At 46.4% G+C, this 23,766-nt stretch overlaps 1 protein-coding gene across 1 annotated transcript in view; it reads left to right on the plus strand.

Moving 5' to 3' along the window:
* Window positions 1-13,461: 13,461 nt before the first annotated feature.
* The window catches only part of LOC126273117 (probable cytochrome P450 6a13), a 60,912-nt gene continuing 50,607 nt past the window's right edge, over window positions 13,462-23,766 (plus strand). Inside the window, exons 1-2 of the mRNA XM_049976569.1 lie at window positions 13,462-13,525; window positions 22,250-22,513. Of these exons, the coding sequence (XP_049832526.1) occupies window positions 22,294-22,513 (220 nt within the window). The 5' untranslated portion in view covers window positions 13,462-13,525; window positions 22,250-22,293. The remainder of the gene's footprint in view (window positions 13,526-22,249; window positions 22,514-23,766) is intronic.

Genomic DNA, 23,766 nt, shown 5'->3' on the forward strand with positions numbered 1-23,766 from the left:
CCAGAATGAGATTTTCACTCTGCAGCGGAGTGTGCGCTGATATGAAACTTCCTGGCAGATTAAAACTGTGTGCCCGACCGAGACTCGAACTCGGGACCTTTGCCTTTCGCGGGCAAGTGCTCTACCATCTGAGCTACTGAAGCACGACTCACGCCCGGTACTCACAGCTTTACTTCTGCCAGTATCCGTCTCCTACCTTCCAAACTTTACAGAAGCTCTCCTGCGAAACTTGCAGAACTAGCACTCCTGAAAGAAAGGATATTGCGGAGACATGGCTTAGCCACAGCCTGGGGGATGTTTCCAGAATGAGATTTTCACTCTGCAGCGGAGTGTGCGCTGATATGAAACTTCCTGGCAGATTAAAACTGTGTGCCCGACCGAGACTCGAACTCGGGACCTTTGCCTTTCGCGGGCAAGTGCTCTACGATCTGAGCTACCGAAGCACGACTCAGGCCCGGTACTCACAGCTTTACTTCTGCCAGTATCCGTCTCCTGCCTTCCAAACTTTACAGAAGCTCTCCTGCGAAACTTGCAGAACTAGCGCTCCTGAAAGAAAGGATATTGCGGAGACATGGCTTAGCCACAGCCTGGGGGATGTTTCCAGAATGAGATTTTCACTCTGCAGCGGAGTGTGCGCTGATATGAAACTTCCTGGCAGATTAAAACTGTGTGCCCGACCGAGACTCGAACTCGGGACCTTTGCCTCTCGCGGGCAAGTGCTCTACCATCTGAGCTACCGAAGCACGACTCACGCCCGGTACTCACAGCTTTACTTCTGCCAGTATCCGTCTCCTACCTTCCAAACTTTACAGAAGCTCTCCTGCGAAACTTGCAGAACTAGCACTCCTGAAAGAAAGGATATTGCGGAGACATGGCTTAGCCACAACCTGGGGGATGTTTCCAGAATGAGATTTTCACTCTGCAGCGGAGTGTGCGCTGATATGAAACTTCCTGGCAGATTAAAACTGTGTGCCCGACCGAGACTCGAACTCGGGACCTTTGCCTTTCGCGGGCAAGTGCTCTACCATCTGAGCTACCGAAGCACGACTCACGCCCGGTACTCACAGCTTTACTTCTGCCAGTATCCGTCTCCTACCTTCCAAACTTTACAGAAGCTCTCCTGCGAAACTTGCAGAACTAGCACTCCTGAAAGAAAGGATATTGCGGAGACATGGCTTAGCCACAGCCTGGGGGATGTTTCCAGAATGAGATTTTCACTCTGCAGCGGAGTGTGCGCTGATATGAAACTTCCTGGCAGATTAAAACTGTGTGCCCGACCGAGACTCGAACTCGGGACCTTTGCCTTTCGCGGGCAAGTGCTCTACCATCTGAGCTACCGAAGCACGACTCACGCCCGGTACTCACAGCTTTACTTCTGCCAGTATCCGTCTCCTACCTTCCAAACTTTACAGAAGCTCTCCTGCGAAACTTGCAGAACTAGCACTCCTGAAAGAAAGGATATTGCGGAGACATGGCTTAGCCACAGCCTGGGGGATGTTTCCAGAATGAGATTTTCACTCTGCAGCGGAGTGTGCGCTGATATGAAACTTCCTGGCAGATTAAAACTGTGTGCCCGACCGAGACTCGAACTCGGGACCTTTGCCTTTCGCGGGCAAGTGCTCTACCATCTGAGCTACCGAAGCACGACTCACGCCCGGTACTCACAGCTTTACTTCTGCCAGTATCCGTCTCCTACCTTCCAAACTTTACAGAAGCTCTCCTGCGAAACTTGCAGAACTAGCACTCCTGAAAGAAAGGATATTGCGGAGACATGGCTTAGCCACAGCCTGGGGGATGTTTCCAGAATGAGATTTTCACTCTGCAGCGGAGTGTGCGCTGATATGAAACTTCCTGGCAGATTAAAACTGTGTGCCCGACCGAGACTCGAACTCGGGACCTTTGCCTTTCGCGGGCAAGTGCTCTACCATCTGAGCTACCGAAGCACGACTCACGCCCGGTACTCACAGCTTTACTTCTGCCAGTATCCGTCTCCTACCTTCCAAACTTTACAGAAGCTCTCCTGCGAAACTTGCAGAACTAGCACTCCTGAAAGAAAGGATATTGCGGAGACATGGCTTAGCCACAGCCTGGGGGATGTTTCCAGAATGAGATTTTCACTCTGCAGCGGAGTGTGCGCTGATATGAAACTTCCTGGCAGATTAAAACTGTGTGCCCGACCGAGACTCGAACTCGGGACCTTTGCCTTTCGCGGGCAAGTGCTCTACCATCTGAGCTACCGAAGCACGACTCACGCCCGGTACTCACAGCTTTACTTCTGCCAGTATCCGTCTCCTGCCTTCCAAACTTTACAGAAGCTCTCCTGCGAAACTTGCAGAACTAGCACTCCTGAAAGAAAGGATATTGCGGAGACATGGCTTAGCCACAGCCTGGGGGATGTTTCCAGAATGAGATTTTCACTCTGCAGCGGAGTGTGCGCTGATATGAAACTTCCTGGCAGATTAAAACTGTGTGCCCGACCGAGACTCGAACTCGGGACCTTTGCCTTTCGCGGGCAAGTGCTCTACCATCTGAGCTACCGAAGCACGACTCACGCCCGGTACTCACAGCTTTACTTCTGCCAGTATCCGTCTCCTACCTTCCAAACTTTACAGAAGCTCAGATGATAGAGCACTTGCCCGCGAAAGGCAAAGGTCCCGAGTTCGAGTCTCGGTCGGGCACACAGTTTTAATCTGCCAGGAAGTTTCATATCAGCGCACACTCCGCTGCAGAGTGAAAATCTCATTCTGGAAACATCCCCCAGGCTGTGGCTAAGCCATGTCTCCGCAATATCCTTTCTTTCAGGAGTGCTAGTTCTGCAAGTTTCGCAGGAGAGCTTCTGTAAAGTTTGGAAGGTAGGAGACGGATACTGGCAGAAGTAAAGCTGTGAGTACCGGGCGTGAGTCGTGCTTCGGTAGCTCAGATGGTAGAGCACTTGCCCGCGAAAGGCAAAGGTCCCGAGTTCGAGTCTCGGTCGGGCACACAGTTTTAATCTGCCAGGAAGTTTCATATCAGCGCACACTCCGCTGCAGAGTGAAAATCTCATTCTGGAAACATCCCCCAGGCTGTGGCTAAGCCATGTCTCCGCAATATCCTTTCTTTCAGGAGTGCTAGTTCTGCAAGTTTCGCAGGAGAGCTTCTGTAAAGTTTGGAAGGTAGGAGACGGATACTGGCAGAAGTAAAGCTGTGAGTACCGGGCGTGAGTCGTGCTTCGGTAGCTCAGATGGTAGAGCACTTGCCAGCGAAAGGCAAAGGTCCCGAGTTCGAGTCTCGGTCGGGCACACAGTTTTAATCTGCCAGGAAGTTTCATATCAGCGCACACTCCGCTGCAGAGTGAAAATCTCATTCTGGAAACATCCCCCAGGCTGTGGCTAAGCCATGTCTCCGCAATATCCTTTCTTTCAGGAGTGCTAGTTCTGCAAGTTTCGCAGGAGAGCTTCTGTAAAGTTTGGAAGGTAGGAGACGGATACTGGCAGAAGTAAAGCTGTGAGTACCGGGCGTGAGTCGTGCTTCGGTAGCTCAGATGGTAGAGCACTTGCCCGCGAAAGGCAAAGGTCCCGAGTTCGAGTCTCGGTCGGGCACACAGTTTTAATCTGCCAGGAAGTTTCATATCAGCGCACACTCCGCTGCAGAGTGAAAATCTCATTCTGGAAACATCCCCCAGGCTGTGGCTAAGCCATGTCTCCGCAATATCCTTTCTTTCAGGAGTGCTAGTTCTGCAAGTTTCGCAGGAGAGCTTCTGTAAAGTTTGGAAGGCAGGAGACGGATACTGGCAGAAGTAAAGCTGTGAGTACCGGGCGTGAGTCGTGCTTCGGTAGCTCAGATGGTAGAGCACTTGCCCGCGAAAGGCAAAGGTCCCGAGTTCGAGTCTCGGTCGGGCACACAGTTTTAATCTGCCAGGAAGTTTCATATCAGCGCACACTCCGCTGCAGAGTGAAAATCTCATTCTGGAAACATCCCCCAGGCTGTGGCTAAGCCATGTCTCCGCAATATCCTTTCTTTCAGGAGTGCTAGTTCTGCAAGTTTCGCAGGAGAGCTTCTGTAAAGTTTGGAAGGTAGGAGACGGATACTGGCAGAAGTAAAGCTGTGAGTACCGGGCGTGAGTCGTGCTTCGGTAGCTCAGATGGTAGAGCACTTGCCCGCGAAAGGCAAAGGTCCCGAGTTCGAGTCTCGGTCGGGCACACAGTTTTAATCTGCCAGGAAGTTTCATATCAGCGCACACTCCGCTGCAGAGTGAAAATCTCATTCTGGAAACATCCCCCAGGCTGTGGCTAAGCCATGTCTCCGCAATATCCTTTCTTTCAGGAGTGCTAGTTCTGCAAGTTTCGCAGGAGAGCTTCTGTAAAGTTTGGAAGGTAGGAGACGGATACTGGCAGAAGTAAAGCTGTGAGTACCGGGCGTGAGTCGTGCTTCGGTAGCTCAGATGGTAGAGCACTTGCCCGCGAAAGGCAAAGGTCCCGAGTTCGAGTCTCGGTCGGGCACACAGTTTTAATCTGCCAGGAAGTTTCATATCAGCGCACACTCCGCTGCAGAGTGAAAATCTCATTCTGGAAACATCCCCCAGGCTGTGGCTAAGCCATGTCTCCGCAATATCCTTTCTTTCAGGAGTGCTAGTTCTGCAAGTTTCGCAGGAGAGCTTCTGTAAAGTTTGGAAGGTAGGAGACGGATACTGGCAGAAGTAAAGCTGTGAGTACCGGGCGTGAGTCGTGCTTCGGTAGCTCAGATGGTAGAGCACTTGCCCGCGAAAGGCAAAGGTCCCGAGTTCGAGTCTCGGTCGGGCACACAGTTTTAATCTGCCAGGAAGTTTCATATCAGCGCACACTCCGCTGCAGAGTGAAAATCTCATTCTGGAAACATCCCCCAGGCTGTGGCTAAGCCATGTCTCCGCAATATCCTTTCTTTCAGGAGTGCTAGTTCTGCAAGTTTCGCAGGAGAGCTTCTGTAAAGTTTGGAAGGTAGGAGACGGATACTGGCAGAAGTAAAGCTGTGAGTACCGGGCGTGAGTCGTGCTTCGGTAGCTCAGATGGTAGAGCACTTGCCCGCGAAAGGCAAAGGTCCCGAGTTCGAGTCTCGGTCGGGCACACAGTTTTAATCTGCCAGGAAGTTTCATATCAGCGCACACTCCGCTGCAGAGTGAAAATCTCATTCTGGAAACATCCCCCAGGCTGTGGCTAAGCCATGTCTCCGCAATATCCTTTCTTTCAGGAGTGCTAGTTCTGCAAGTTTCGCAGGAGAGCTTCTGTAAAGTTTGGAAGGCAGGAGACGGATACTGGCAGAAGTAAAGCTGTGAGTACCGGGCGTGAGTCGTGCTTCGGTAGCTCAGATGGTAGAGCACTTGCCCGCGAAAGGCAAAGGTCCCGAGTTCGAGTCTCGGTCGGGCACACAGTTTTAATCTGCCAGGAAGTTTCATATCAGCGCACACTCCGCTGCAGAGTGAAAATCTCATTCTGGAAACATCCCCCAGGCTGTGGCTAAGCCATGTCTCCGCAATATCCTTTCTTTCAGGAGTGCTAGTTCTGCAAGTTTCGCAGGAGAGCTTCTGTAAAGTTTGGAAGGTAGGAGACGGATACTGGCAGAAGTAAAGCTGTGAGTACCGGGCGTGAGTCGTGCTTCGGTAGCTCAGATGGTAGAGCACTTGCCCGCGAAAGGCAAAGGTCCCGAGTTCGAGTCTCGGTCGGGCACACAGTTTTAATCTGCCAGGAAGTTTCATATCAGCGCACACTCCGCTGCAGAGTGAAAATCTCATTCTGGAAACATCCCCCAGGCTGTGGCTAAGCCATGTCTCCGCAATATCCTTTCTTTCAGGAGTGCTAGTTCTGCAAGTTTCGCAGGAGAGCTTCTGTAAAGTTTGGAAGGTAGGAGACGGATACTGGCAGAAGTAAAGCTGTGAGTACCGGGCGTGAGTCGTGCTTCGGTAGCTCAGATGGTAGAGCACTTGCCCGCGAAAGGCAAAGGTCCCGAGTTCGAGTCTCGGTCGGGCACACAGTTTTAATCTGCCAGGAAGTTTCATATCAGCGCACACTCCGCTGCAGAATGAAAATCTCATTCTGGAAACATCCCCCAGGCTGTGGCTAAGCCATGTCTCCGCAATATCCTTTCTTTCAGGAGAGCTATTTCTGCAAGTTTCGCAGGAGAGCTTCTGTAAAGTTTGGAAGGTAGGAGACGGATACTGGCAGAAGTAAAGCTGTGAGTACCGGGCGTGAGTCGTGCTTCGGTAGCTCAGATGGTAGAGCACTTGCCCGCGAAAGGCAAAGGTCCCGAGTTCGAGACTCGGTCGGGCACACAGTTTTAATCTGCCAGGAAGGTTCATATCAGCGCACACTCCGCTGCAGAGTGAAAATCTCATTCTGGAAACATCGCCCAGACTGTGGCTAAGCCATGTCTCCGCAATATCATTTCTTTCAGGAGTGCTAGTTCTGCAAGTTTCGCAGGAGAGCTTCTGTAAAGTTTGGAAGGTAGGAGACGGATACTGGCAGAAGTAAAGCTGTGAGTACCGGGCGTGAGTCGTGCTTCGGTAGCTCAGATGGTAGAGCACTTGCCCGCGAAAGGCAAAGGTCCCGAGTTCGAGTCTCGGTCGGGCACACAGTTTTAATCTGCCAGGAAGTTTCATATCAGCGCACACTCCGCTGCAGAGTGAAAATCTCATTCTGGAAACATCCCCCAGGCTGTGGCTAAGCCATGTCTCCGCAATATCCTTTCTTTCAGGAGTGCTAGTTCTGCAAGTTTCGCAGGAGAGCTTCTGTAAAGTTTGGAAGGTAGGAGACGGATACTGGCAGAAGTAAAGCTGTGAGTACCGGGCGTGAGTCGTGCTTCGGTAGCTCAGATGGTAGAGCACTTGCCCGCGAAAGGCAAAGGTCCCGAGTTCGAGTCTCGGTCGGGCACACAGTTTTAATCTGCCAGGAAGTTTCATATCAGCGCACACTCCGCTGCAGAGTGAAAATCTCATTCTGGAAACATCCCCCAGGCTGTGGCTAAGCCATGTCTCCGCAATATCCTTTCTTTCAGGAGTGCTAGTTCTGCAAGTTTCGCAGGAGAGCTTCTGTAAAGTTTGGAAAGTAGGAGACGGATACTGGCAGAAGTAAAGCTGTGAGTACCGGGCGTGAGTCGTGCTTCGGTAGCTCAGATGGTAGAGCACTTGCCCGCGAAAGGCAAAGGTCCCGAGTTCGAGTCTCGGTCGGGCACACAGTTTCAATCTGCCAGGAAGTTTCATATCAGCGCACACTCCGCTGCAGAGTGAAAATCTCATTCTGGAAACATCCCCCAGGCTGTGGCTAAGCCATGTCTCCGCAATATCCTTTCTTTCAGGAGTGCTAGTTCTGCAAGTTTCGCAGGAGAGCTTCTGTAAAGTTTGGAAGGTAGGAGACGGATACTGGCAGAAGTAAAGCTGTGAGTACCGGGCGTGAGTCGTGCTTCGGTAGCTCAGATGGTAGAGCACTTGCCCGCGAAAGGCAAAGGTCCCGAGTTCGAGTCTCGGTCGGGCACACAGTTTTAATCTGCCAGGAAGTTTCATATCAGCGCACACTCCGCTGCAGAGTGAAAATCTCATTCTGGAAACATCCCCCAGGTTGTGGCTAAGCCATGTCTCCGCAATATCCTTTCTTTCAGGAGTGCTAGTTCTGCAAGTTTCGCAGGAGAGCTTCTGTAAAGTTTGGAAGGTAGGAGACGGATACTGGCAGAAGTAAAGCTGTGAGTACCGGGCGTGAGTCGTGCTTCGGTAGCTCAGATGGTAGAGCACTTGCCCGCGAAAGGCAAAGGTCCCGAGTTCGAGTCTCGGTCGGGCACACAGTTTTAATCTGCCAGGAAGTTTCATATCAGCGCACACTCCGCTGCAGAGTGAAAATCTCATTCTGGAAACATCACCCAGGTTGTGGCTAAGCCATGTCTCCGCAATATCCTTTCTTTCAGGAGTGCTAGTTCTGCAAGTTTCGCAGGAGAGCTTCTGTAAAGTTTGGAAGGTAGGAGACGGATACTGGCAGAAGTAAAGCTGTGAGTACCGGGCGTGAGTCGTGCTTCGGTAGCTCAGATGGTAGAGCACTTGCCCGCGAAAGGCAAAGGTCCCGAGTTCGAGTCTCGGTCGGGCACACAGTTTTAATCTGCCAGGAAGTTTCATATCAGCGCACACTCCGCTGCAGAGTGAAAATCTCATTCTGGAAACATCCCCCAGGCTGTGGCTAAGCCATGTCTCCGCAATATCCTTTCTTTCAGGAGTGCTAGTTCTGCAAGTTTCGCAGGAGAGCTTCTGTAAAGTTTGGAAGGTAGGAGACGGATACTGGCAGAAGTAAAGCTGTGAGTACCGGGCGTGAGTCGTGCTTCGGTAGCTCAGATGGTAGAGCACTTGCCCGCGAAAGGCAAAGGTCCCAAGTTCGAGTCTCGGTCGGGCACACAGTTTTAATCTGCCAGGAAGTTTCATATCAGCGCACACTCCGCTGCAGAGTGAAAATCTCATTCTGGAAACATCCCCCAGGCTGTGGCTAAGCCATGTCTCCGCAATATCCTTTCTTTCAGGAGTGCTAGTTCTGCAAGTTTCGCAGGAGAGCTTCTGTAAAGTTTGGAAGGTAGGAGACGGATACTGGCAGAAGTAAAGCTGTGAGTACCGGGCGTGAGTCGTGCTTCGGTAGCTCAGATGGTAGAGCACTTGCCCGCGAAAGGCAAAGGTCCCGAGTTCGAGTCTCGGTCGGGCACACAGTTTTAATCTGCCAGGAAGTTTCATATCAGCGCACACTCCGCTGCAGAGTGAAAATCTCATTCTGGAAACATCCCCCAGGTTGTGGCTAAGCCATGTCTCCGCAATATCCTTTCTTTCAGGAGTGCTAGTTCTGCAAGTTTCGCAGGAGAGCTTCTGTAAAGTTTGGAAGGTAGGAGACGGATACTGGCAGAAGTAAAGCTGTGAGTACCGGGCGTGAGTCGTGCTTCGGTAGCTCAGATGGTAGAGCACTTGCCCGCGAAAGGCAAAGGTCCCGAGTTCGAGTCTCGGTCGGGCACACAGTTTTAATCTGCCAGGAAGTTTCATATCAGCGCACACTCCGCTGCAGAGTGAAAATCTCATTCTGGAAACATCCCCCAGGCTGTGGCTAAGCCATGTCTCCGCAATATCCTTTCTTTCAGGAGTGCTAGTTCTGCAAGTTTCGCAGGAGAGCTTCTGTAAAGTTTGGAAGGTAGGAGACGGATACTGGCAGAAGTAAAGCTGTGAGTACCGGGCGTGAGTCGTGCTTCGGTAGCTCAGATGGTAGAGCACTTGCCCGCGAAAGGCAAAGGTCCCGAGTTCGAGTCTCGGTCGGGCACACAGTTTTAATCTGCCAGGAAGTTTCATATCAGCGCACACTCCGCTGCAGAGTGAAAATCTCATTCTGGAAACATCCCCCAGGCTGTGGCTAAGCCATGTCTCCGCAATATCCTTTCTTTCAGGAGTGCTAGTTCTGCAAGTTTCGCAGGAGAGCTTCTGTAAAGTTTGGAAGGTAGGAGACGGATACTGGCAGAAGTAAAGCTGTGAGTACCGGGCGTGAGTCGTGCTTCGGTAGCTCAGATGGTAGAGCACTTGCCCGCGAAAGGCAAAGGTCCCGAGTTCGAGTCTCGGTCGGGCACACAGTTTTAATCTGCCAGGAAGTTTCATATCAGCGCACACTCCGCTGCAGAGTGAAAATCTCATTCTTTCTACGCATAATCGGAGAGGATAGGAATATGTAGAAAACACTGATAAGGAGAAGGGACAGGATGATAGGACATCTGCTAAGACATGAGGGAATGACTTCCATGGTACTAGAGGGAACTGTAGAGGGCAAAAACTGTAGAGGAAAACAGAGATTGGAATACGTCAAGCAAATAATTGAGGACGTATGTTGCAAGTGCTACTCTGAGATGAAGAGGTTAGCACAGGAAAGGAATTCGTGGCGGGCCGTATCAAACCAGTCAGTAGAGTGATGACAAAAAAAAGGTAATACACTGCCGCTTAAGCAAGACTAATTCCTCAGCCTTTCCTATTAGCAGTAAAAGATGCTTAAGTTTCATTTCATCCAGTGAATACAATGAGTAAGCTTTATTGCTAGAACACTGTCTGCTAAAGGCAGCTGTCAATATTTTATTCTGCTGTTGAGTTACCCCATGAGTTAGGAGTTGTAGCTTTGCAGATCTATTTTGCTTACTTCGCGACTTATTCTGTGTTTACTACTATATAAATAGACCAGAATGGAGACATCTCAGTTTATCAAGAAAGGTAAAGCAGATTTCTTACGAGAATAAAATAATTAATTTAAAAATGCGTCGTGCAACACGATTCCACAGACATAAACAATTTTGTAAGGAATTCGAGAACGATCTCAATCTCTTTTGCATCTTATGTCAACACCGTTCGATGATGTTTGTATTTTTTTTCTCTTAGACTAAATACCGGGTGTCCTAGGTGAAATGATCACTATTCAGAAATGTGACAGGGATGAACATTCGAAGCAAAAACTCTAATAAACATTGTCTCTGAAATACATATCTTAAGAGCTATGCGCCATTCTACGTCTTCGACACTGTGAAACAAATCTCTTCTACTGCAAGCTCCTTGCTTTCCATATTTTAAAATGAGATAATATGGATAAAAACAATAAAAAATTGTCAATTTAACTTGAGCTCTAAAATGCATACCTTAAGAACTGTGATCACTTCTTCAGTAGCAGAAATTTGTTTGACAATAGCGAAGAACAAATGTTCACAGCTCTTAGGATACGCTTTTTGTAGCCCAGCTTCACTAGACTTTTTATTTCGAATGTTCATTCCAGTCATATCCACGAATATTTACCGTTCCTCCTGGGACACGCTGTATAGTAAAAGTCTGATGTCAAGAATGACTGGCGGTAACCGCCCGCGGAAACTCAATCTAAAAAGGTTTTCATGAATATTAGTATTACCTGGAATTTTTTGCATTCAGTACTAAACTCAACGTCCGTATGGACAATGACGACTGGATTGGCACTTAAGCATTTCGAAAGCCATCGATATAAAATGCTATTTACTGAAAGATATGTTTTTCGCACTATATCTACATTGGTATCGGTATAATGGCAATGTGCTCATACAACGCCTTTTAGAGCCAAAATCAAAAAGCAGAAAATAATAGGCACGAAATGTGAGTCCATTTGGGAGGACCAAAGTTCAGATTCCCATTAACCATCCAGATGAGACTGTCCTTGGTTTCCATAGATCACTTTACACAAATGCAGGGATGGTTCCTTTGAAAGAGGACATGTCCAGTTCCCTATGCCAGTGCTTTTCCTATGCTTGCTTATGTCCGGTGTCTTACGACATCGTCGTCGATGCGATGCTGGAAGCTAAATTTCTTTACTTGTCTGTCTCGAAGAACGAAGGGAGAATTTTTGTTGTTGTTGCAGAACCCTAGATACCTGAGCCAAAGTTAAAGGAAGCAAAGGATGCAATCAACAAATTAAAAAACCGTAAAGCGCCAGGATCAGATTGCATAACTGCAGAATTAGTTAAAAATGGGGGAGAGAAATTGGTGGAAGTAGTTCACAAAGTATGGAACTCAGAGATGATACCTGATGAGTAGCAGGAGTCGATTCTGATCCCAGTTTTTAAGAAGGGCGGCAAAATGGATTGTATTATAGAGGGATATCGCTATTACCAGTATGTTTCAAAACTTTCTCGAATATTCCTCTAAGCAGGCTTACACCATATGCAGATGTTACTTTGGGGGATTACCAAGCTGGCTTTCGGAGGAACAGATCAACTATAGACCAAATATTCACGATGCGTCAAATTTTGGAAAAGAATTGGGAATACAATAAACTAGTTTATAATCTTTTCATAGATGTTACAAAAGCATATGCTTCAGTACTGCAATAAAAACTGTACAGAATTTTTTTGGAACTTGGAACACCAAAGAAGTATGTTAGACTTATAGAAGCGAGCTCCATTAAGTTTCGGGAATGGAGCAGTCTTTGCGCCGCGAAAACTTGAAGATTCACATTATAGAAGCGAGTTTGAAAAACACAAAAGGTAGAGTACGCGTGGGGAAATTGGAGTCCGAAGAATTTTTAATAAAGAACGGACTTAAGCAGGGAGATGTCCTGTCTCCGCTACTTTTTAACTTAGTTCTAGAATGTATTGTACGAATGGCAGCAGATAATTCAGAGGGTGTGGAGTTAAATAGAAATATTAAGATTTTAGGGTATGCAGATGATCTAAACATCATTAGCAATAGGAAAGAAACTGTAACAGCAAATGCGAATACGTTAATCAAGGCTAGTGAAGATGTAGGTCTAAGGATAAGTGATGACAAAACTAAATACCTGGTTACTACTAGAATGCCAACAGCAGTAGATCAGGAAATGTAAAGAGTTGGAGATATGCAGTTTGAAAAAGTGAACACATTTAAGTATCTAGGCGTGGACATCACTTCGAGAAATGAGATTGAATCCGAACTGAAGAAGAGATTACGGGCGGGAAATGCGTGCTACTTCTCACTGAACAGATTACTTTCATCACGGATATTGTCTAGGGATGTGAAGATTAGAATATACAAAACTATTATTCTACCAGTTATGCTGTGTGGGTGTGAGACTTTGGTCTCTCACAATGCAAAATGAAAAGCGGTTTCGAGTATTTGAAAACAAAATTTTGAGGAAAAGTTTCTGAGCAAAAAGGGATGACATTAGCGGAGAGTGGCGAAAACTGCATAACGAAGAGGTTCACGAACTCTATTCAAGCCCTGACATAATCAGTATTATTAAATCACTTAGGCTGCGATGAGCGGGTCACGTAGCTCAAATGGGCGAGGGCAGGGCAGCGCGCAGAGTACTGGTAGGACACTTAAAGGGAAAAGGTACTGTGGGGAGATGAGAGGACAATGTGAAGGCTGATTTGAGGAGCCTAGGTATTGAAGGTGAATGGAAGGAAATAGCCCAAGACAGGGACAGATGGCGAAAATACGTTGCTGCGGTAATGGACTCTCGAGTCTGGTATGACCAGGGAGTGTGTATGTGAGTTGTTTTGGCTTCACATGATCTTAGTTGTAACGCCGGATGGAGCTGCGTTATCGGTACAACACCCGCAACATCCAGGAATGCAACACGCTTGATGTTTGCACGTTAAATAGCGCGCATAGCGAGCGCCGAAACCATCACACCACTTTAACAGCGGCTGCCGTTCGTAATGTTAGCTTGTTGTCTCCATGATTTTATTTGTAACGGTTTACGTCACATCTCTGGTAAGCGCTGCTCTCACGGTGGTTGGTACTGATAAGATGGAGCGCTGTAAAGATGCGTCTCTTGGTTTGCGCAGTGCTAAGTTTACTCGGTGAAAAAATGAACTTTTGCCCATGATTCACAACGCAAAGAGTACGGGGGCGGTGCGAACTGACTCTGTGACGGTAGCGAGAAATCCCGGTAAGAGATGGCGTAGCGTTGGCCGCTGTCACACGGCCACGTCCCGCTATATAGCCGCAGCAAGCTTCTCCGCTAGCAGTTACAGCGTCGGCCGCCTTCGAAACAACTCGGGAGGCTCTGTGAAACGGGCTGCCTGCCTTCACGTGAGTCACTGCTTGCGGTCAAGTTCACATTTGTTTGCAAGTTAGTTGTACGGTTAATGGCTGTAGCAGCGTATCGCCAGCCCTCAGTCACATCAGTGATCATTTAAGCAAATTCACCTTTGAAGCAGTAATGCATTGCGTAAGAAGTGAAAGACACAGCTGTACTTGTTTATTTGTGAGCGGTCGCCACTGTGCTTGTGAAGTTCAAAGTCAATGTCTGTTCATAGCCAGGCATTAAATTCTGGGGGCAATCTACCTCTTTACTATAGTGAAATTTTCACTCTACAGCGGAGTGTGCGCTGATATGAAACTTCCTGGCAGATTAAAACTGTGTGCCGGATCGAGACTCGAACTCGGGACCTTTGCCTTTCGCGGGCAAGTGCTCTACCAACTGAGCTACCCAAGCACGACTCACGCCCCGTCCTCACAGCTTTAATTCCGCCAGTACCTCGCCTCCTACCTTACAAACTTCCAGAGCTTCCGTATGAGCACTTGTTCATCTTCAGTACTGTCGAACACATCTCTCCTGCTGAAAGCTCTTTGGTTTCCATATTTTTCGGGGGATAGTACGGAGCAAAACAAAAGAAAGGTCCAATAAATATGGGCTCAGAAAAGCATACTTTAAGAGCAATGGGCACTTGTTCAGTAGAAGAGATGTGTTTCACAGTAGCGAAGATAAACAACTGTTAATAGCTTAGTTCTTAAGGTATGCATTTTAGAGTCTTTTTTGTTGTTTTGGTCCATACTATTAGCTAGTAAGCTGCCGACTCTATAATCAACAATAGTATCGGTACATGTATTGTTCTAGCACAGGTATTAGAATGACTTTCGTTTCTAACTTTCGACCAGGGTCCCTTACCTCAGATTGATACATTTACGCCTATCCATCATCCCTGAAGGCTTTGACATCATCACGGAATCATCCTGTATATTCCGCAGGCCATAATGCTGTGGGTGGTGAAGGGTTTTCTGGTACCACTGCTTTATCACCCCTTCCCTGTCTCATTCATCAATGGTACGTGGGGAGAACGACTGTTGTTAAACCTCCGAAGTAGCTCTTATTTATCTAATTTTTCCCGTCCTGCTGATTTCGCGAGACGAATGTGGGAGGAAGAAATATGTTTCCCACCTCGTCCTGGGACGAATGCTCTCGGATTTCTACATACATTTCCAAGATGTGCAACGCCTCTCTAGTACTGTAATTTGTTGAGCATCTTTGTAACTCTAGTGCCCAGTAAACGATCTCGTAACGAAACACGCTCCTCTTCATTGGACCTTCTCTATCTCTTCTATCAATCCATCTTGGTAACGGTACCAGACTGATGATCACTATTCAAGAATCTGTCGAACTACACTACCGGCCATTACAATTGCTACACCACGAAGATGACGTGCTACAGACGCGAAATTTAACCGACAGGAAGAAGATGCTGTGATATGCAAATGATTTGATTTTCGGAGCATTCACACAAGGTTGGCGCCGGTGGCGACAGCTACAACGTGCTGACATGAGGAAAGTTTCCAACCGATTTCTCATACAGAAACAGCAGTTGACCGGCGTTGCCTGGTGAAACGTTGTTGTGATGCCCCGTGTAACCGTAGCGGTCGCGCCGTTCCATACTGTAGCGCCTAGAACCGCTCGACCACCCCGGTCGGCTATAACAGTGCAATCAGTTCGTTTATTTGATGGCAACTTTATCATTACAGTGGACAGTAAAAGAATTATCATTACATTGGACAGTAAAAGAATTATCATTACATTGGACAGTAAAAGAAATAAACAGAAGGGAATATAGCTTGGATTGCTTTTGGTAATCTAAATACGATTTCCAAACATAACGTTATTCTATGACTGAAAAAGAAGGTTTATATTGAGTCTGTATTACCAGTTTTGACTTACGTCAGTGAGACATTGGCCTTCAGTGCAAACACCATTAAAACAGGGGATTTCTCAGTGAGACGGCTTATGGGAATTTCTAGGAGAGACAGAAAAGCAAGCTAATGGAGAATGGAATGGAGGTGAACAGGACATGTAGCTCGACGAATGTATGACTGATCGTTCAACGAACTTCTTAGCTGTTGTGTAAAATATAAAGAAAGACTATCAAGGAGAACCGATAGACGAAGATGAAAAATACACATTGATGAGTGGATGCAGATTGCAGAAGACAGTTATACTTGCTGAGCGGCAGTTCATGTCCCTGTCCGGCCATCTGGATTCAGATTTTCTGTGGCCTCCCCAAACCGCTTCCTTTGAGGAGGACACGGCCGACGTCCTGCTGCACCCCTTCCCAGTTTCTGCACTTGTGCTCCATCTCTAATAACATCGTCGTCGACGGGACATTGAACTCTGATCTTCCTTCCTTCTTTCGTTATCTTTAGTCACTTTCTCCAATAACACTTCAGTTCCTCCGAACTGGTCCGGACCTTCACTGTGAAATCACGCACGTTACACTTCGTCAACCAGCTAATAACATAATAAACGGTTCTAACACAGGGTTCGAATAAAAGTAAGTGTTGTACGATTAATACGATTTTGAAAAATGCGATAATGCTTATTTGAAGAGGGAGGAAAGCTATGCTGACATCAGTTTAAGAAGGCATTTTGGACACTGCTGTCTGTAAATCAATAATGTTTATTTTAATAATTAACAGTTGACATACAATCCTTTGTTAAAAGCAGCCGCGCGCGATTAGCCGAGCGGTCTCAGGCGCTGCAGTCACGGACTGTGCGGCTGGTCCCGGCGGAGGTTCGAGTCCTCCCTCGGGCATGGGTGTGTATGTTTGTCCTTAGCATAATGTAGGTTAAGTATTGTGTAAGCTTAGGGACTGATGACCTTAGCAGTTAAGTCCCATAAGATTTCACACACATTTGAACATTTTTGTCAAAAGCTTTGCGGTGCAGTTCTGTTTTCTGAACTCTGAAAAAAAACTTACGTTGCATACTCTGTGTTCACATACATAGGCTGAGTTTTGAGATAGAGTACACGCGACATCTTGCCCCCAAATAACTGCTTATCTAGTTCAGTAAACTGTTCCAAGCCATTTCTCTGCGTTCGTCAGACACACTGACGGAAAAAAAAATCGCAACACCTAAAATAATTAATGTAGAGTAATGAAATTTCGGGAATGCATTTCTTTAGGTAACATACGTAAGTAATTAACACTGCAAGACCACTGGTTAATGTAAGTGCAAGCTAAGCGACTGCAAATGTGAAATACTGGTATATTAATGACCGATGTAACCTCCAGAATGTTGAATGCAGGCATGCAGACGTGGATGATTTGTATGGTACATTTGTAGGATGTCAGTTTGTGGGGTGGAGTTGCATACAATTGCACTTGGTCGGTCAACGACGGATGGTTATTGCTGGTTGTGGATGACGGTGAAGTGTTCGCCCGATGATGTCCCAGATGTGCTCGATTGGAGACAGATTTGGTGATCGAGCAGGCCGAGGCACCGTGTAGACACCCTGTAGGGCACGTTGTGTTACAACTGGAGTATGTGAGTGAGCGTTATCCTGTTGGAAATACACCCAGGAATGCTGTTCATGAATAGCAGCATATCAGGTTGAATCACCTGATTGACATACAAATGCATGGAAAGCATGGAATAACTACTAGAGTGCGCCTGCTGTCATAAGAAATCGAACCCCAGACCATAACTCCATGTGTCGGTCGAGTGTGTCTAGCGCGCTGACAGGTTGGATGCAGGTCCTCAACTGAGCTCTTTCTAACCAGCGCACGGCCATCTCTGGCGCCGAGGCAGAACCGACTTTCAGCAGAAAACTGAACAGACCTCCACCCTGCCCTCCAAAGAACTCTCGCTTGACACCACTAAAGTCGCAACTGGCAGTGGTTTGGGATCAGTGGGACGCACGCTTCAGTGCTTCTGGCCCGGAGTTATCCTTGAAGTGACCGATTTGTAACAGTTCGTTGTCACTGTGGAGTCAACTGCTGCTCAAATTGCTGTTGCAGATACAGTACGATAAGCCAAAGCTATACGCCGAGCACGACGGTCTTATCTCTCGGTAATGCCACGTTGCCATCCAGAACTCGTATAGTCCCGTGACCACCGCTGCCAGCAATCATGTCCAATGACTACATTCCTACCAAGTCTTTCTGCAGTATCTCAGAAGAAACATCCAGTATCTCGTAAACCTATTACACGATCTCGTTCAAACTCAGTGTGGTATTCTTGACTAACATCAATTCACTACGCTCAATCTCAGGGGTAACTAACACTCACGACCATTACAGCGTGTATTGAAAGCAAACCTGATTTACATCCTCATAGTGGCGCTAATACCGCAATTCTTACGTCACTGGCCCAAAATTTTAATAGACGTCATATTTCAGATGAAGAACACACCTACCAACTTTCGTTTATGTCACACAACGCCTTCTTTGTTTTGCAGTTTTTTGCGTCAGTATAAGCTAAATCCGTTAAGACAGAACAAGCGGAGCTTTTGTTAGCAGAGACGTCGGCAACTGCTGTGTCACCAGTTACGTAATACAAATTTCTGAGTCCCCATTGTCTACAAGGCGCAGCTTTTCAAGCAATTTTGAACGGAGTTGACTTCCTGGGTACATTTCCTTTTGGTTGCTGTACTGATATAAAAACTATTGTGAATAAAGGCGTCAGCGTCACTATCGAGCATTTTGTGTATTTCTTTTTTGTGTACTTGACACAGCCAAAGATTACGGATACACCAGGAGGAGAGTGGTAGAGTAAGGCGACACATAAGACGAAAATTGATGCACTGTACTGTGCATAGTTTAAGGAAGTGCTTAACAACTGCTAAGCAATGGTTATTTAGTGTAATGTTTAGAAAGCTGCAGTGAAGTGGAATGTAAAAGGCCGTGTATTGGCCACTCGCTGCAAGCGCTAGAGCGGGGCCAAGGTCGTTCAATGTTCTTGGCGGCTGCAGCTACAATGCGAGTTACGTCTATACTTCACTTGCGTATGTACTTTCCAAGTCGTGCATTGGAGACACAGAAATGATTGTGTTAAATGTTTCAAAGTAGGCTCGGGTTGTTAGCCTAGAACTGCTGGTTGGGGCCCATCCAGAGTGTTCAGTTTTCCTCATCGCTCCCCATCGAGAATCATTTTTCTGGCACCTCCACATATCTGGAAGGCATTCTCCCATTTTCAGCGAAAATCATGTCAACATAAGTAAATGAGAGAGTTTTAGTATGTTGCAGTAATCATACAAGAAAATGGCTTCTGAAAATTATAAACAGAAGAATCAGTAGCATGGAAGGAGCATACAGTTTAACAAAAAACACGAATTATAAGAAATGTCCAGAAATGAAAGAAGAGCTCAGGCACTGCCTCACAGTGGTTAGACCAAAATGCTTATAAGTCAGTGAATCCTTAGCAATTAACCGTAAGCTGTGCAGGCTGGCATTACAAGAAAAATTTCAAGAAAAACAGATGGTCTAATGCAGACAAAGATTCATAGAGGAAACTAACGAGGAACTTACTTAAGTACACTCTGTATTTCGGAGGGTATGAACCATCAGATATTTAGTTTTGAACATGTTTTGTAATAAATGAGAACATATTCCCCGTTTTTATGGAAAAACGCACAACAAGAGCCTGATTAATAGAAAAATTTTGGAAATTTGTGGTAAGGTCTTATGGGACCAAACTGCTGTGGTCGTTGGTCCCTAAGCTTACGCACTACTTAATCTAACTTGTTGTACCCATCACAGTTTTCCCAGACAAAAAGGATCGAACGCTTTGCTGCTAGAAACAGCGCAGAAGACGTTCACCTTTGGAGAATCTCTCTAAATCTCAATTGTAGCATTGGGATTTGCAGTGCCTCATATGCGAGCGTTGTGGTGATTCATCTGACAATTTACGTGGAACGTCGCCTCTTGAGTAAACACAGGTCAGGAGGTAATTCGTCATATTCCGTTGCTTCCTCGAAAAAATCACAAAATTCACGTCTGTTGATGCGTCAGTTGGCCATAAACGTTGCAGCAGCCGAATGCCATTTGGTTTCTGACGTAATCGCTAGCTCAGAATCTTCCATACCGTTGAGTGAGGAATGACCAATTCGCGATTTGCACGACGTGTAGACTTTCTTGGGCTGCGAAGAAACGCCTCTCGGACACTCAACTGGAACATCTGATCGCCCGGAGCATTTCCCTTTACAGGGGTAGTCTGTATCGTTGAACTTCTAATATCACAGCAGAGCCGGCCGCGGTGGCCGAGCGGTTCTAGGCGCTTCAGTCCGGAACCGCGCGACTGCTACGGTCACAGGTTCGAATCTTCGAATCCTGCCTCGGGCAGGGATGTGTGTGATGTCCTTAAGTTAGTTAGGTTTACGTAGTTCTAAGTTATAGGGGACTGATGACCTCAGGTGTTAAGTCCCATAGTGCTCAGAGTCATTGGAACCATTTTTGAACCACCGCAGAATGCTTTGGTGGGTTGGTGGCTGTACGCTGCGGAACGCTCAGTGCACGGTAATAACAGGTTCAGTTTTGAAACTTCCTGGCAGATTAAAACTGTATGCCAGACTGAGACTCGAACTCGGCACCTTTGCACACAGTTTTAATCTGCCAGGAAGTATCATATCAGCGCACACTCCACTGCAGAGTGAAAATCTCATTCCAGGTTCAGTTTTCTTGAAACATACGAAATGCTTACTGTTGGGTAGTCATCATTTCTCAAACTGCCGCCACCCTGCTGCCTCGTGAATCACAATGAAACACTCACTGGCATAAACAAGACTCTAAAATATGCTCTTTTCATCGGTTATTGGTATAAATGGCAGCTGTAAGACCAAAACCCTGTGTTATTTTTGTTATCTTCTCAGAATTATTTGTTATTTTATGGGGCTTCATAGTAAGAAATATCTTTAAAGGGTGTAACAAATTTTGTATAACCAGTTACGCTACTATGCTTTTTTTAACTGTGGCCCTTCTTGAGCTTTCCAGCCATCATTAGGTTATATCCCGAAGTCCTGAAATGTGTGTGAATTCTGACTTCAGACTGAACCTACCTGTCAGTATCCACACTCAACAATGGCATACGACTTATATGACGACAGTACCATTGTAGAGGTACATTCCTGCAAGTTTGGAAGTATCACGTCACGGAAATCGCATTGTTAAATGATATGAACCGCTTGAGAAAGACTTATCGAAACTAGTCCTGAGAATAAATTTAGCATAACCAGTTACGCGGCTAAGGGTATTTTTTTCTTTTTTGTTAGCCGTGACTTCCATGCAAAATCGTCGATTCTGTTGCTGTCTAGTTGTTTACTGACTGCATTGTTTCCTTGTTATTTTCGTAGTAATCAGTTGTGTGTTCTGACATTTTCTGACGCTTCGTAGATAATGGTCAGAAATAAACTTAATTTCCAGGTGAAATTTCGTGACAGCAGTTATGTCGGATGATCAATTGTCATAATTGCTTATATGGCGTAAATGCTTATTGCTTAATTGACATAAATGCTTATCCGGACAGACGTTCCCTGTAGAAAAAATTGGCCAGTTGCGTGTGGGGCTCGCACTCTGAGGGTTCCGTACAAGCTTATTACGTATACAGACAGTTCGTTTTTCCCGGAAACCAAGATTATCGACGACTTTTGTCTGTTATCGAAACTGGTATTGGCGAGATATCGGTCCTGGGAATTACTAGGCTTTCGAGAATGTTTTCTTTTAAGATGAAGTCGGATAACAAATGACAATTTTTTTCTTATGATGTTAGAAATTACCACTTTTAGGATTTTTTCCTTTACTCGTACCGTGAAACCTTGCTTCTTGCCAAATTTCATTATCCTTGGTGTAAAGGAAGCACCCTACAGATTTTAATAATGAGTTTGTGAGTGTCAAAATATGTGACATAAATGGTCCTTTCTTTTGGCTGCATTGGCTTAGAAGCTTATTGTTCTTATACCACCAAGGGACCATAGACCTTACTTAATAGGTGACATAAATTTCTATTTGATAGGTCTACCCTTTCGTGAGGAGTCGTAACAGACAGATGGACAGTCAGTTGGATAACAATGACAAAAAAATTTGTTTCGTTACATAATTAAAAATTCATCATTTATATATTTTTTACTTTACTTGTATAGTAAAAACTTTGCTTCTTGCTAGATTTCATGATTGATTTGATGATTCTAGGTCAACGAGAAATACCCTGTACTCTTTGATGAGTGAGTCTGCGAGTATCAAAATCTGTCACATTTATGGCCGTATCTTTTGATTGTATTGACTTAGAAGTTTGCGTTTATTACAACACCGACGGACTAGAGACCATAGTATGTGATGTGCATTTCAACTTGGTAATTAAACCTGTTCCTGAGAAAAGCGTGTTAACGGACGGACTGACAGACAGGCGGAAAACAAATGACACAAATCTTTGTTTCTTGCAATATAATTCAAAATTCAAAATTTTTGTATTTTTCCTTTAATTGTACTGCGATTTTGCTTCTTGCCAAATTTCATGATTCTAGGTCAACGGAAAGTACTCTGTATGTTTTGATGAGCAAGTTTCATCAAAATATGTGACAAAAATGGGCGTTTGTATGTTTTGATGAGCAAGTTTCATCAAAACATGTGACAAAAATGGGCGTATCTTTTAATTGTATTGACTTTGTAGTTCAAATTTATTATACAACTGCCAATGCACTACAGAGCTATTTTTTTTACTGTAATCGTGTCGTGTTTCCGTGTTTCACACATAAATTTTTCCTTACTTTTCAGGTGAAGCTTTTCGGGACCGAGTAAACAGTGCAGTGGTGGACGGAATGGGCGTGTTCCTTGAGTCGTGGCTGAGCGAAGCTGTCGCCGTTCTCCTGGTGGCAGTGGCGGCGCTCTACGCATGGTTCACACACCGATACACCTACTGGATCAAGCGTGGGGTGCCGCAAGCGACGCCACAGATACCCTTCGGGAACCTCAGGAAAAGCTTTCTAGGGCAGAGACGTTTGGAGTTTATTCTACAAGACGCCTACCGTCAATTCAGAGGTACAAGACTCTTTGCACTCTGTTCTAACAAAATATGTAGGTTGGAACTTAAATAATGGCAACACTGGTGTGCAGACACTATGCAGTGGAATTTACTATTGTCGTAGATAGCACTCATTGTTGAAATACCTATCTTACCTCCGAGCAAATGGACTCGCCACTGCCACGTCACCGGCTTGCGCACAGTCGAGGGAAAAACAGTCACTTGGGAGCGATCGGTCTAACGGAACGGTGTCACTATGTTTTCGAAACAGGAACAAAGAAGTTGGATCAAGATTGAATGTGCCAGAGGTCGTACAGCACGACAGTGTCATCAAGATCTTCAAGAGGCGTGCGGGGAATCGGCCGTACAGAACAGTGGCACGTTGTGTAAAAGCTTTCAAGGAAGGTCGGCAAACTGTGGCAGACACGCATCGGGCAGGTAGTCCAAGCGTCTCTGCAGAAGACGTGCTTGCTGTTGCCGCGTTAGTGCACAGTGATCGAAAGCCATACGATTCGTGAGCTCGCCCACGAAACCGGATTAGCGCATACGACTGTGCTTCGAATCCTGAAGGAATGCCTCAGAATGCGAAAAATTGCATCACGACGAGTTCCGCCTGATTTGATGGAAATGCAGAAATGGATGCGTTACGACGCTGCTCAGACGCACTCAGACGCGCTATGAGGGCGGAGGAGAGGCTTTCTTAGGCCGTATCGTAACACTGGATGAGACATGGGCTACATCATACGAGCAAAAGCTGAAACGCCAATCCAACGAATGGCCTCATTATGGGTCGCCGCGAAAGTCGTAAGTACGTTAGAGCCCCAGTATGGTGAAAGTTATGGCGATTCTCGTGTACTACTGTGATGGTTTTATCCTAACGCATTACGTTCCTCCACGGCAGACCATCCGTGCACAGTATTGCTGTTCGTTTTTGGAGCACCACCTGCGACCAGCTTTGCGAAAGACACGGCGACACTTTCTGAGCAACCCTTCCCATTATTTTTCACGACAATGCTCGGGCGCATACAGCGCAAGCTGTGCCCGCTCTGTTTGGTCGATGGGACTAGGAGAACCCGTTGCCAGCGATGTGGAAGGCGTACTATACCATTAGCAGGCTCTGTTCTGTTGACAGTATCGAATGGAGCGGTCTACTGCCCGTCGAATGTCTGGAACAGTTCTGAAGCGAATGCCACGAAGTGGTTCCTTAATCTTCGAAGGACTTACAGTCCAGTACAGTGGGCTGCATGTAGCCCACTGTACTGGACTGTAA

The sequence above is a fragment of the Schistocerca gregaria genome, chromosome 5 (assembly GCF_023897955.1).
Source record: "Schistocerca gregaria isolate iqSchGreg1 chromosome 5, iqSchGreg1.2, whole genome shotgun sequence".
Taxonomy (NCBI): domain Eukaryota; kingdom Metazoa; phylum Arthropoda; class Insecta; order Orthoptera; family Acrididae; genus Schistocerca; species Schistocerca gregaria.